Source organism: Lytechinus pictus, chromosome 5, assembly GCF_037042905.1.
Source record: "Lytechinus pictus isolate F3 Inbred chromosome 5, Lp3.0, whole genome shotgun sequence".
In the NCBI taxonomy this organism is placed as follows: domain Eukaryota; kingdom Metazoa; phylum Echinodermata; class Echinoidea; order Temnopleuroida; family Toxopneustidae; genus Lytechinus; species Lytechinus pictus.
In genome coordinates, this window is record NC_087249.1 from 30,593,232 (window position 1) to 30,608,711 (window position 15,480).

At 37.4% G+C, this 15,480-nt stretch overlaps 2 protein-coding genes across 2 annotated transcripts; one reads left to right on the top strand and one right to left on the bottom strand.

Moving 5' to 3' along the window:
• Positions 1 to 577: 577 nt before the first annotated feature.
• LOC129262123 (uncharacterized) lies at positions 578 to 7,997 on the top strand. Its single transcript, XM_064100227.1, has 2 exons — positions 578 to 1,358; positions 4,212 to 7,997. Exons 1-2 carry the CDS (start codon positions 593 to 595, stop codon positions 5,300 to 5,302), a joined length of 1,857 nt encoding a protein of 618 aa, XP_063956297.1. The 5' UTR covers positions 578 to 592; the 3' UTR covers positions 5,303 to 7,997.
• A 1,103-nt stretch (positions 7,998 to 9,100) lies between these two features.
• Positions 9,101 to 13,821, bottom strand: LOC129260302 (galanin receptor type 1-like). The gene has a single exon (XM_064100229.1). It carries the CDS (start codon positions 13,113 to 13,115, stop codon positions 11,934 to 11,936), a length of 1,182 nt encoding a protein of 393 aa, XP_063956299.1. The 5' UTR covers positions 13,116 to 13,821; the 3' UTR covers positions 9,101 to 11,933.
• Positions 13,822 to 15,480: the final 1,659 nt, after the last annotated feature.

A 15,480-nucleotide genomic window follows, 5' to 3' on the forward strand; every position in this document is an offset into this window, starting at 1 on the left:
GAGTACATTGTTTCTTCAATATGTTTTGCAGTTGTATTTGAAGGCACCTGAGAATGATTAGTGTTGTGCTTCTCAGTGATTGATAAGTAACTTTATTGTATTATTACTTAGCTTGTATTAATATGATGAAGGACCTTGGGTGCACGCAAGCAATGTTGTTTTGTTACATGCATGATAAGCGGGATAGTAATTGTAATTTAAAGTTATGTAAAGTACTTTTATTTGATTCGTTATTGTTTTTCATATGAAATAAAGGTTCTTTTTTATTCTCTGGAATAAAAAGGAAAGAAAGAAAAAAAGTAATTGTAATTTAATTATTTCCTTGTTTCTCATATCCTTATGACATGTAGCACACATAAATCTGTTTGAATTGAAAACGTTCTAAGTATGAAAATATCACCTCAATTTAGGACACTTGTGGTTAGGTAACTTGAGGTCATGTCTTGGGTGTATATTTCCATTGCTGCACATGTATAGTATATTTCATGGTAATTTCAATTGTTATTTTGAAATGTTTAGGGAATTATCGATGAAATTACGCAAGAATCTTTTCTTTTTTTTCTTATCGATGTTGATGTTATAATGATCATTCATGTTGTTATTTCTCCCATTCTTATCAGATGGAAATTCAAGCCTGGCGAGCAACAGCCTCGATGTTAAATTGCCTCCTGAATCTCCAGAACAGAGCAGACTGGAGGATGATCCAAGCCAGTCAGCCCAGGGGATCGGTGAAGCGATAGAAAAGGGAGATACTGAACCTGTTCATGAAAGTGAGTTGGTACCTTCATGTTCTGAAGAGAGAGTGCAGGAGGGGGATGAGTTAGATTTTTCAGAAATTCAAAAGAAGTTTAAACAGGAACCGACTTTTGCTGAAGACGAAGAAGAATCAGAGGATCTGGATGATGATCATTCTGAAGATGAGTTCCAAAGGGCCAACCATGGGGACGCTCAGTTAGAGCGTTCCACTTGCAATGAGCAACTCCCTGGAAGTAGCGATCTGAGAAGACATATGAATATCCACGAGCAAGAAAGGCCACACGAGTGTCCTTACTGTGACCAGAGATATGCGGAAATGCAAGATCTTACGGAACACATCAGAAAGCATGTTTGTTGTTCAAACTGTAGTAAAGTGTTTCCCAGTATAGCCCATCTAAATGAGCATTCGTGTGTAAGGGATGAGCAAACGGGCGAGATGGTCTATCGTTGCACCCGCTGCCAAGAAGAATTCTCGACGCAGAGTGCCCTTCAGGAACACATGCAAAGTCATACAGATCAGGGAAGTGTGTTCAAGTGTTCTCACTGCGACAGAACCTTTGCAAAGAGACGTGTCCTCAACCAACATCTGATGACCCATACAGGTGAGAAGCCGCATAAGTGCTCCGTGTGTGGCAAGGCGTTCATCAAGAGGAGTAACCTCGAGAGACACCTGAGATCGCACAGGGGGGAGAAACCTTACGAGTGCTCCGTCTGCGGCAAGAGATTTACGGAAAAAAGAACCAGTATCCAACACATGAGAATACACTCGGGAGAAAAACCGCATTGTTGTCCGGTCTGCGACAGGAGATTCGCAGAGAAGAGATATCTTACTTCTCATATGAGACAGCATAGCGGAGAGATGCCCTATGTGTGTCCTATTTGTACGAGAGCGTTTGCCTATAGAAGTGGCAGACATCAGCACATGAAAAGCCATTTATGAGAGAACCATAACTGACATGCATAATTGCTGGGATCGTGAGAAACAATTCCTGCACATCTGTTCTAAACATTGGAATGTACTACCCTACTCCAACTTTCTAGGAGTCTTTCTCTGACATTGCTGTTTTGGTCACATGTTTCCCTACACCTACTGTAAATACTGAACATTTCTAATGTACACTTGTGTGTAACATTTGAACTTGACATGACATATTAAACATAGCTAGTGTTGAGTAAATCCTGCAACACATTTAAAAAATCTTAACATAATTATTAAGGAGAATGAAATCTGTGGAACAGGTTAGCTTGTACATGAAAACAGAAAATTCATAGAATAAGATCAAGAAAAAATCAGAACAATCGGACAAACAAATGGAAAATGATGAGCATTTGAATGTCAAAATCACTATTACAAGGGACATTGGCAATGTAATAAAGATTTGACTTCTCCTGAAGTTTTTAAGTGTATCCAAAAGTTCTGTATGATATAAATATGCTGCCCAAATTTATTTCACTCATTTTCCAGGGCAGTGGTGCCTTCTTTCCTTAGGTTTACCAAATATTTTATCTTAGTTCTGCATTTGGACTTTGGAGCTCTCCATGATGCACACTCAGTACAGAAATAACAACAATCATCTTTGTGTTGTTCGTAGTCTAAGCCTTGCCAATACAATCTATCCTGGGCTATTTTAACCGTTCTGAAGAATCTGCCCATTCACTCTACCGTATCATGACCGTGTAAAGTTGGAGGTTTAAGGGGGTAGTCTGGCCTGGCTGAAAATAAAATGATTTGAACAGATAAATATAAGCAGACAAACAAAACGCTGAAAATTTGATGGCAATCTAATAAGGAATAGGGAAGTTATGACACTTGACAGATTTGCATTATTTCCGTGAAACGGTTCTTTATGCATGTCTTCATGAATGTTCAGTGAGCATGCTGGTGATGTCACATTCCCACTTATTCTTTTGTTCACAGTTCACAGCATGTTTTAAAATGAATCCGAGACCTCTCTAGTGTTGCTTGATTGTTTAATTAAACCAAAGCCTCCCTTAGACATTACCTATCATAGTGAATAGCTGTAGATTAATGCCATCTTCCAGTGTTGTCACTGACAACATGTATGTCCTTCTGTATGGCATCTAGGACTTCTACTTGTGAAAAATCGTTTGTTGTCATTCGTCACTCCTTACTTTTTCGGGATAAATCCGCCGCGCAAAATTTTTTACTTTCAAGTCTCGCGCAACAAGACCAAAATTGCAACCCCCAGGTAGTAGGTACGCGGTCCTGAATGCATGCAGACCCAAAATTGCTCAAAAACGTGAATTCTTGTACAAATTCAATGCAAATAGTGTTTTTAGCCAAATTTCATAAAATGTATCATTATTTTACCTTTTACTGATTAAAATCAATTAATTTCATCTTGTTTATGATCAAAGTAAAGTCCCTGACACTTAATATTGAAAAAAACAAAAGAGTCGAAAAACAAAGAAAAACAATAAAATACATAAGAAAATAAATGTGATGTTGAAATTTTTAAAAAGTACATTTGATCATATTCCTATTAAGAGTCTGTGAACCAAAAACTAGCATTTTATGGCCATTATTCAGTTAGTTAGAACAAACTTTTGATTTTACACATAAATTAGCATAATTAATTAGTAATGAGATTTTTCACACAATTTGATCTTATAGATTTGTAGTTTATGCCATGGGTAAAGCGTATGCCATTTTCCGCGGGTGCCAATTTTCATTGCGATCGACGGCCAAGATCATATGGGGGGCCATCTTCTTAGGCGTTGAAATAACCCAGTCTTTTTAGGGTTAAATGTGAGTGATCCATCTGAACCTAGTTCAGGCTTGAGTTGCTCTCATCTCCAAAGTCCAGCCCTTATTTCCACTGCCTTATTGTTATCTCTTTCAACTTGGGAGTCAAGAGAAGTATCCTCATGTGTGATAAAATGTGTTATTTGGTACCTTAATCCTTTCAAATCAGTTGTGAAATCTGGGCTACCCTGTGTTTTGAAGTCTTTGTCCATTACGATCTATGCTACTGTTCCATAGTTTTGAAGAATCATCTGAATCAACTTAGTCTTACCAACAGGTTTTTACAACTGATCCTTTTAACAATATCAATACACAACTCATCTCCAACCATTTGTTGGAACATACAAAAAATGAAAACAAAAGATATGACTACCAGCCAGTAGGATCATTAGTCAATTCATTGAAAACATTAGAAAATGGTACATTTGTCTAATTTGATTCCTCAGATAGAATTGAATTGGAAAATAAACTTCAATTATTATGCAGAACATATTGTTACCATTGTTTTGGTGTTTATTTTTATGATTAGTCATGTGCATGTAGTGATCATCTGTTCATGAGCTGATTTTTCTTCCAATTCTGATGATGAAATTGATGCCTAAGCAAGAATCTGTGATTCAGTTATCTTTGACTCCTTTTGGATAAGATTCCTAATTCATTACTTGTGTGATTCCATCCACCATGGCAGCTCGGACACCATACAAGCGTATCTCTGATGATGACAGACGGCGTGTGGTTGAAGCCTTTGAGGGAAATGAACAAGACTATCTAGAAACGGCAGATGATCTTGGAATAAAGAGGTCCACAGCTCGTTCTATCGTGCGCACTTATCTGGAAACGGGTAGAGCCGAAAAGCGTCCAAGAGGCGGAGCCCGTAACTCCAAGATCGATGAAGAGGTAAGAAACTACCTTCGGGCTGCTGTTGAATCCAACCCAAGGCTTACACTCTCCCAGATGAAGGATAAACTGCAGGAAGATCTTCCTCAGAAGCCAGACGTGTCAATGTCGACAATTGCGAGAGCTCTTGACGGGATGCTTGTCTCTTTGACGCTACCAGAGGATGCACATGGTTCAAGGAACAGCCCAAGGGTTCTCCAACAACGAAGGGAGTACGCGGAGTGGTTCGTCCAACGAAGTGTTGTTGCTCACTGTGTTTTCATTGACGAGTATGGTTATAATATATGGACACGTCGCACTCAAGGAAAGAACCTACAGGGTACCACAGCTAGGAGGATAGTACATGGGCAAAGGGGTCATAACTGTAATGTAATGCTTGCAGTTTCCGCAACTGTTGGTCTTGTGCATCGTGAGATAGACTTTGGTACGGTCACCCATGAGAGGTTTGAGCGTTTCCTTGAAGCAACATCCACAGAATGCACCAAGCTGTTTCCTGAGAATGCCCAAATTGTCTTGATCTATGACGGTGCCAAGCCTCATCTGAGAGCTAACCTTCCAGTCGATGTCCGTGCTGTCATGGAAACGAAAATCCTTCCACCCTTCTCACCATTCTTAAATATTGCCGAAGTGGCGCATTGTTCATTCAAGAACGCAGTGATGACATGTTTAGCGCAGCCTGCATGGCAGTGTAGGATTGGAGATAAGATGGGGGCTGAGCAATCTGGAGTCAACCTTCAACAATGGCGATCTAACCTCCTGAAAGAGATTGCAGAGCAGTGTATTGACACCATTACCCCTGCTAAATGCACCCAGTGGTTTAACCACTCCAAGACGTATCTGCCAATGTGCCTAAATAGTCAGGAAATCACAGACATACTCTGAGAATAAAGTGCAATTTAGAGAAAACTCCCTGATTAGTATGAAAAAATGAGATGAATAATAAGTCTATGAATTAGTTACCTAATCTCTACCTTATGCTCACAGTCGCTGACTTATACCCTCAAGCTGTTTTTTTTTTCATCTTTATTTGGAAAGTGGGTGATGAAAAAAGATGAAAGAGTCTCACCAAACCATTTAGTTTTAGGATAAAAATAGAATTAGTCTACATTTAATTTACAAAGGTATTTAATGAGAACATATAAAGTGTAAGACAAGAAATTTGAAAAAGAAAAGATTAATTTTGATTGAAAATGTACATGTATTTAATAAGTGATTTAGGATTATAAGAATAGTGAGTGGTAAATACATGCATACCTCAACTGAAACTAATGTTCAAACAACAGAGAGCTGAAAACTATTAGAAACAGTCAAATTTTTTAACTGAGTTTAATTTTTCATTTATCTAAGTGCAAAACCTGTTGCCTGCATGTACAATATTAAAGAGGAATTATTGACCTATATCTGTGACAAAAGGAAGCAACTCTGTGAAATGAGTTCTCGAGTAAATTAGGAAACATGTCATTGTTAGAAATATATTGAGTTTACTTGTTTTTTTTAATCAATTTATCTAAGTGCAAAACCTGTTGCCTGCATGTACAATATTAAAGAGGAATTATTGACCTATATCTGTGACAAAAAGGAAGCAACTCTGTGAAATGAGTTTCCTAGTATTTATTAGGAAACATGTCATTGTTTTATGTTAGAAATATATTGAGTTTACCTGATTTTTTTAAATCAATTTATCTAAGTGCAAAACCTGTTGCCTGCATGTACAATATTAAAGAGGAATATTGACCTATATCTGTGACAAAAGGAAGCAACTCTGTGAAATGAGTTCCCTAGTATTTATTAGGAAACATGTCATTGTTTTATGTTAGAAATATATTGAGTTTACTTGCTTGTGAATTGTCTACATGTCAGCAATTACGGGCAATGTGACTCCAATGCTTGGCATTAATACAAGCATACAGAAAGTATTCAAAATCAAGAAAAAAGTCTCTTTTTTTAAAAGTCAGTTGCTTCCTTTTGTCATTGGATAGTAGTGTTATCCTTCTTCCATGTCATACATTTCAAAGTTGAATGATACCTCTTGCAATATTCAATAGAAGTGTGTCATACTTCTTTGCATTCAATGGAAATGCAATGTTTAAAAAAAATGATTGAAGAACTCTAAGGTTGAAAAAAAAATGAAAGAATGATGGAAGATTGGTTGCTTAAAATTTATATATATATTTTTTAATTGATTTTTAGAGTCAACTTTGGCTAGAGAAACTAATTTGAGTTTGTTGTTTATACTAGACAAGCAAATCATTACCTATTCTTCTGAAAGAAAAAAAAAACATTTCCTCTTCATTTACGTCTCTTCTTACATGGAAACAGTCAACTTAATCTGATGAAAATTATAAAGTTATCAAGTTTAGTGATGGACATTTTGACTGGTTTCAAATATACTTTGCACTAAATTTACATTTGTGTTTCATTCTCTGTGGTTTAACAAACTGGAAAAAGTAATGTGAAAGGGATTTGTACAAAAAATATTTATTATTTTCAAGAAATCATGGTTATTTTCATTCAGTTACATTTGTTTTTCAAGAAACCAAGAAATGGTGTTCCAACTCAAACATGTTCTTTCTTTGAAATGTTATTATCTTTTTATATTTTTCGATGCACCTTTTGCATTTACTAGCAATGGATTTGGCAATACATGTAATGAATTTTATGTATCATAATGATTTCATGTACATGTGTATTAGTCAGTGGCCTAGTGAGCAAAGGAATGTAATGATGCTGAAATATTGTTTCTGATACAGTCCATGGTTTCTATAAATGAATATGAACAAAACAAGCAAAATAAGGATTGTCTTTTAAAATAATTCATTTCTCTCATAAAAATGTTAGCTATTTTTATCTTACTTTCTCTTGTTCTGACAAACACATTAGGGAAAGAGACGTTTTGAAGTAATAAATAGTTATTTCTGTCAAAGATTTTATTATTTTTCCCCCATAAGAAGTGAAAGAGCAAATATATGACATATTTGAAGAAGGAATGTTTGCTACTCGACGTGGTCGGTCATTTGTTTTGATAAGTTCTCTTCTGAGATTTGAAAAAAAGAAAGATAAGATACTAGACTATGATGTTCGATTTGCCAAGAATTTAAGTAAGTTTGAAAGTATGATGTTAAAAAATAATACAATGATTTAACTGACACAATTAGATATGGGATGGAGATCACAACTCCATTTCATGTCATTGATTTTAGAACATTGATTTTTTTATTTAAGAGACTAGAATACAATTTTAAATAGGATGGCATGCTGAAATTGTTATAGAAAGAAGCAAAAGTGTTTGAGTCTTGTTTTTTAAATTGTAACAGTCATTTTACTTAGCTCTTTTAATGTCAATAATTTTATTGTAATTTTCAGTATTAACTTGCAATAAAAGACATGATAATGAACAATGTGACTATTCTCACTAATATGTCAGTATATCCTTTAAAATTTTCCCCGATATGTTCTTGCGCATTTTCTAATCATGGTCTTGATTGTTGTTTTGTTATATCTTAAACTCGATATACTGTGTTTGTTGATATATTTTTTTTGTTTTACATTATTAAACAAGTGTAATGATAATCATGAATCTGCAATCATGATCGATTTTATTATTGTTACTTTGCAAGTTTATAAATGCAATAGGGTCATACATTTAATTCAGACAAGAGTCAAATGGTTTATCACCATATGTTTTAATACTAGAAGTTCTAAGTCCCAGAAAATATTCCCATATAATCGTTCATAATGCTCTAATTGCTCTTCAATCCAGTGATCAATTGATTTGATACTAATATGTCAGTGGCCTTGTAAACAAAAAAAATGTGATGATGCTAGAATACTGTTTCTGATACAGTCCATGGTTTCTATAAAAAATAAGGACAAAACAAGCAAAATAAGGATTTTCTTTTTAAACAATTTATTTCTCTCAGAAATTTTGTTAATTCCCCCCCTAAGAAGTGAAAGAGCAAAGATATGTGACATGTTTTAATGTAATGTCTTTAAAATTTTCCCTGGTATGTAAAGTAATATGGGGGCATCATGGACTAGTGGTTAAGACACCCATCTGTCAATCTGAAGGACATGGGTTTGATTCCAAGCCATTGCGTGTTTTCCTTCAGCAAGAAATATACCCACATTGTGCTGCACTCAACCCAGGTGAGGTAAATGGGTACCGGCAGGAAGTACATGTAATTCCTCAAAAAGCTGTGTGCACCAGAATCGATAGACCAGCATAGCCAAGGTAATAATAGGAGCGCCTTGAGCACCTAGCAAGGTGGATACGTGCGCTATACAAATCCTATATTATTTATTTATTATTTTTATACCCTTTTTTAACCACTCGTTTTTAATTCTAGCCAAGTGGAATTATCTATACATTTTGTCTACATACTTTTCCTTCATTTCGTCTACCATTTGGTCCATTACCTGTTTAGCTTTAAATCAGATATAGCCCATTTATAAAGTTGTATTTGGCTAGATGGCAATTAGACCAGAATAGTAGACTAAATGGATGTAGACACGGTGGTATTAGACCAACTGGCAAATCAAGGAGACTGCTGAAAATACAAGATACAAAATAATAATTTTACCATTACTAGACATTGTGAGTGATGTAAACATGTCATGTCTGGGAAAGCAATGGCACGCGCACACACAAAAAAGAGCCAAATCAAATTGTGAATTGTGAAGAAGCTTAATGAACCTTTTATTGAATCTTTTATTATCAATTCTAATCAAGTTAAGATTCCAATTACAGTATTTACATGAACGTCATGTAATTTGGATGTGATTGTGAGGTAAACGTTATATATACACACTGTGTTAGTCACACAAAAAAACACACTTGACACCTCACAAATCCCAAATTTAGGGACAAGATATGTCATGATCACGTAATCATTATACATGGCCTGAAAGAGTATCCTCTCTCTAAATAATTGGAAACCATATTAATGTGGTATGGATAATCAGGCTTGGATAATCAGGAGGTATTTCGGTGAATTTAGAAGATGTACGATAAAAATCCCACCCCTTAACCCTAAAAGGCCCGGGGGCGGATTCCCCCCTACATTTTTAACGATAAATCCGCCGCGCGAAAATTATCAACCGCGCCACTCGCTGACTTTTTACTGTCTAATCTCGCACAACTTTTGAGACCAAATTTGAGAGGCCCGGGTACGCGGTTATGAAATTACGCAACATTTAAATATGTAAGTGCATGTCAGACTCAAAACTGTTCAAAAACGTGAATTCATGTACAAATTCAATGCAAATTGTGTATATTTAGCCATAATTCAGAAATGTATTATTTATTTATATTTTTACTGATTAAGCTTAATCAATTCTGTCTTGTTTATGATCAGAATTAAGTCTGCAACGATTTCCATCGAAAAAACAATAAAAAACATATTAAAAAAACTAAGAAGTACATAAGAAATTTAAAAAACAAAATACATAAGAAAAAAAATTACGATACCAAATTTTTTGGAAAGTACATTTAATCAGGATCCTACAAAGTGTGTGAATAGAGAATTAGCAGTTTTGGGCCAGTATGAAAGTTGGTTAGAGCAAATGTTTGATTCATGCATATTTTTTCAGAAAAACTAATGAATTATATGAAAAAATTTATTACTAAAAAAAAAATTCCATACAGCCTTGTCGATTTTATCGCACACTACCACTGTGCAAATTTTCGCGGCGATCGAAGGCCGAGATCTCTCAGGGGGTGGGGCGGGGATGGGCGGATTCCGCCCCCCCCCCCCGGCTCGGCTGTGAGAGGGGTTCAAATAACCCGGCTCTTTTAGGGTTAAAACATAGTCCTTCCGGCGCTCCTAGTCTTATAACCCTGTTCCATAACCGTTCGCAGCGTCCACGTAAAGTGTCCACCAAATCCTTTACTTTTCAACTATAAAGGCCTTCGTGGTAAGCTTGATCGCTTCTCTATTCCTTTCCCCACACCCAATTCTCAGAACGGTCATACCCTGCCCCTTCCCACACCTCCATTTTGTCCATTACAACAAAGGCCTATCTCCCCCTTTAGAAAGTCCAGCATCCGCCTCTAAGGGATTTGGAATGTACAATGGGAGGAGCGGATATCTTCTTATTGTCGACAAGAAGTCCTCCGAGTTGTCGGGGAAGGAGGGGGGGGGGGTACCCGCCGAGGCGAGGGACCCAAGGGAGATTTATCACGCAGGGGACTGAATCCGAAGAGGTGTCCTGATCTGTGAATTCGTTAAGTAAAGTAAATTATACAGCTGTCACTACCCGAGAACCTAGATGTGATGTATAACAGAACTTTTTTGGGTATTTTATTTTCATTTGTCCATTAAATATTGGAAGCCTAGAATTTGTTGCCAATCAGTGGCGTAACTAGCCGAAAGAAAAAGAATGATGGGCCAGACAGGCTTATGGGGCAAACTTCCGAGCGAGCGAAAATGTTGACTTTTTAATCAGAAAATGATTCACATCTTCCCATTTTCTTTCATTTGTCTCCCTTTTTCATGATTGAAAACGTTAGGGGACAAAAGCTCCCCCATCTGTACGCTAGTGATGCCAATATAAGCCGGCCTACATCACTCGCTGTTCATTAGATAGTGGACTCAGAATGACTACTAAAAATGCATCGAGATTATTAAGTGTCCATAGAATCTGGTTTTTTGTTTTCAAAGGTGGTGCTGTAACCTATTCGCAAGTACAACCAACTGAAACGAATACATGAAGTCCTGTATATAATTATGTTAAGAACTCTATTGATAAATCCATAAACTAATATACAATGTCTGATTCGTTACGTAAAAGAAACATACATCATAATAAAACAACAGGTTTGCTTGCACAAAGATTCATATATATAGATACAAAAAATAATAACAAAATAAATAGAAAATTACATGCCGTATCATGTATACCAAATAAATGAAAATAGAATCAAAGCGATTAGAACAAAGGATTATGTAAAAAGACCCCCCCCCCCGTTAACTGCCCTTACTAAATTCCCTTCCCTCCCCAAGGCTAGTCTGCTGGGCAAACCCTTCACTCGAGTTAAGGGTCTGAATGTGCAGCCTACTCATGCCTTGTGTACTGAAGGCTCTCTCGCTCAGGTATTGGAACAGCAAGTTTTGTATGTGCTAGTCTTTGCGTGGAGGCACACTTATTGATCAAATTTCCAATCAGGGTCTGTGCCTGCAGACTACCCCAAGGCGGCCAGATAGCGTGGCCTGCTTCCCACTATCCCCTAAAACACCACCCTCTCTCTTATAATCTGCAGACTGTTGCATCATTACCGATATATCATTAATGATATCACCATTAATATACATTCATAATAATGTATAAAGGCACTCTCCAAATGAGGGGCAACAGGTAGGCATATCCATGAAGGATCCACGTAACCAATCATATTGGGTAATGTTTGAGTGTAAAATTGACGTGCCTGTTCCTGGAAGGAATTCAGATAAAGTGATATAAACCACGATTGATCTGGTTAAATCTATGGTTAACAGAAGATTTACCTTAAGTGTCCTTAAAGTGTCTTCCTTCTCCATCCATCCTCGGTAAACTGCAGTGCGAACAGGTTTTGTAGATTGATTCGAGAATCGGTTCGAGAGCCCGGAAACGACCTGGTGGAAATGGGTGTGTCCGGACAACGATGGTCAACATAGTGTTGCTGACCCCTGGGTGGTTTGGCTGGGTTAGATTGCGGACTCTTGTTCTTCTTGAACCCGTTTCTGATTGATTTTATGTTTGAGGATCGGCTAGGGATCAGGTCGGTGACCATGTTGCGAATCTCGCTGTTGAAAAAGATGCACAGCATTGGCTTGACGCAGCTGTACGCGTAGACAAAACATGTGATGGTGAAGAAGGATTCTGCAGACTTCTTTGGCACCAGGTTTTCGGTGTAAATTTCCCTGTAGAAAGGTGTGATAAAATACGGAGCACATAGCCCGCCACCGGTGAGGACAAGAGCAATGATCAAGTTGACCAACTCTTTGGTTTTCTTGACACTATCTGCCGAGGTTGGTCTCCAGAGTTTCCCACTCGAGTTGATGAAAATGCCAGTGATGCAGCATAATGATGTCACCAGGGGCAACCCCATCGCGAACACCAGCCCATAGACTGGAAACGAGATGGGAAAGTGGTCCGGCCATGAGACGGTGCAGATGTTGCCACGAAATGCAGTTGGGCGTACACGAGAGAACACCCATACTGGCAGCGTCAATGCAATAGCCACTGCCCAGATCCCCACGATGCATCCTCCGACCGTTCTTGCGTTTCTCTTCTGTTGATACTTCTGCGGATCTGCCACGGCAAAGCATGTGTCGATACATATGAAGCAAATACTGTAAAAAGACACCACCATGTTGGTGAAATCCAGAGGGCGCACGACTGAACACAGGGCTTGGCCGAAGGTCCAACTCTCTCCCGCGAACTCTGCTGCAAAGATGGGACAGACGAAAACTAGTAGAGCCAGGTCACTCGCTGTAACGTTTTGTATCACCCAGTGGAGGAGACATGGAGGGGTGTCCACCCTATTCTTGGCGGCCAGGAGACCGAGGATAATGAAGATGTTTCCCACGACACCGATGAGGATCACGAGTCCGACAACGCATGGTGCGACGAACCGGACAGCATCACTTGTCTGAACAATGACAGCTGGTCTTTGGGTAGGGAAAGAGTTTGAAACGTTTGAAAGCAGCACCGACATGGCTGTGATTGTGGTGGCTAAAAGACGTCACCCAGAAGTAGTACAGTCTAGTATTTTCCAATTTGTTCTGTTTTTTTTTCTTTGTCAATGCGTCAACTGTCTTTTCTGATATCACCCTCTTGAATCGTTTCCTCCCCTCTCCTGGTAATCTACGTTGAAACACACAGATGATGCATCACATAAAAGTGACTGAAAATACATTAACAATACAATATGAAGTTCAAACCTAAGCTCCCCCTTCAGATCAGGTCTCCTTTGTCAAACTGAGATCTAATATCTCTATCTCACGGATTCCTTTAGTGTTTCAGTTTCGATTGTAGGATTTACCACGCTAGTTTTCACTCCATCCTTTTGTGAGACATCAATGGATCTGTCACTCATCTGTCTTCCTAATTTTCGACAACTATGTTGTGATAAACAACCGGTTATTTAAAGTATTTCCTTTGTTGAATTACAAATATTGACAACTTCTTCCCAACTCGAATGTTGTATTTGTGTGTGGTGATTCTGGTTCTGTCCCAAAAGAGAAGATGTTAAACCAAAGACAAGGGGTACACTGTTTTTCCACTCTTCGACTGGTAGGTACAACGTATATAGGAGAACAAGATATGATACCTTACTCATCAATGCCAATCTGTAAGCTGAAATACAAATCGAATTTACACTGTCGTGATTAAATGACTGCCATATGTCCATATGTTTTCATGTATATGATTGTCGAGTATGCTAATTGTCCCCTTCTGTTTATGCCGAGAAATCGATTTTAGTTTTGTCAGCGTAATAACATATAACCCATAGTGTGTTTATTCCTCGATGGCTTCAAATGTGATGGAATTGTAATAAATCATTGGATAAAATTGTCAGACAATGATCACTCTTTCTTACTTTTTTAAAGTTGCATTCAGGAATTCAAAACAAAATGTTACTGATTTTGAAAGAAACTTGGTGCCTCAATAATGCTTTCTGTCCGAGCAATTTTCCCAGTTGCAACATAGATGCAGTGCTTAGTTCGTCAGGCGAGACAGATCAATGTTTAGGGCTAATTCGCCAGGCTGCCAATACGAGATTACATAACAAGTTTTCTATCCTCTCATCCGTCATCTGTGTCTCATTCAACTTTTCTATAACAATTCTCCTACATTATGATTTCCTATTTTATCTTGTCCATATCAATTCCCCTTTTCTTGCTTCTATCCTTTCATCATCTATCTCATCTTACTCTTTTACTCTCAACATTTTCTCCCTTTGATATTGTCAATGACGTAGAAAAGTCTTCTTTTTTTTTTGGGGGGGGGGTGATTACACATAAACTCCTCGAAAAAGTTTGGAAATCTGACTTTGATCGATAATCCCTCCTCGGTTTTAGTAAATATCAATGTTTAATTAATATCAATGAATAGATCATTTAATTTTCTTAAAATGATACCCTACATGATATGATTATGGTTCACATTGAGGTGCAGTGCCTTGAAATGTGGGGCAAGGTCAAAATTCTTAAGTTGCAAAATGACACAATATTGAAAGTCACTGTTCTTTTTTCCATGGTGATGAGTGAGTTTCTCAGCGGTTTCTTTTGTTTTCATGCACCTAAACATCAACATTAACATGGAATCAAACACACCTCTGCACAAGCAAACAAATAACAAACAAACAAACCATCACTACATAAACCACAGCAAAACATAAAAAATGAAAAAGCAGGGGCTTGATTTGAATGGATTTTCATCTCTATATTGCCACAGGCAAAATAATCATTTTCTGTATTGACCCTTCATGACCATTTCTGCTCGTTTTGCAGCTTTTCAATTTAGACCTCGTCCAACCCTTTTGAATCCTGCTCTTTTCGTGATGGCATGATCATAAGTATCATTTTAAAGAAAATTAAATGATCTTTTGAATGATATCAAATATGCATTGTGTAAAATTGGGAGTTGGGAGAAATTAATGCCCAAACTCAGATTTCCAAACTTTTTTAGGGGTTTAGTACACGTGCAAATTTGATTATGTAAAGAAAGATTTCTGAGTCGTTTTTCATTAATAAAGCAAATATGGAAGATCTTTCCCGATATTCTGGTAATAGCCCTTTGTCAAGGAACGATAAATTTCATTAAAAAAAAGATTACAGCAAAAGACAAAATGCATCAATAACAATCATAATGATATTGATATACTTGGACCCACGTCACCCTCATTTGGGTTCTGGGACCGATCATAAAAAAAAAACATATCACCAAATCATTCTTTTTGGCAATTCAAAATTAATAAATTGCAAACAAAAAGCCAGATAATTACAGAGAAGTGAAATAAGTCCAAATAATGGGCAATAAAATAATTTTTCAATAACTGTTGCGGCAGAAATTGCTCT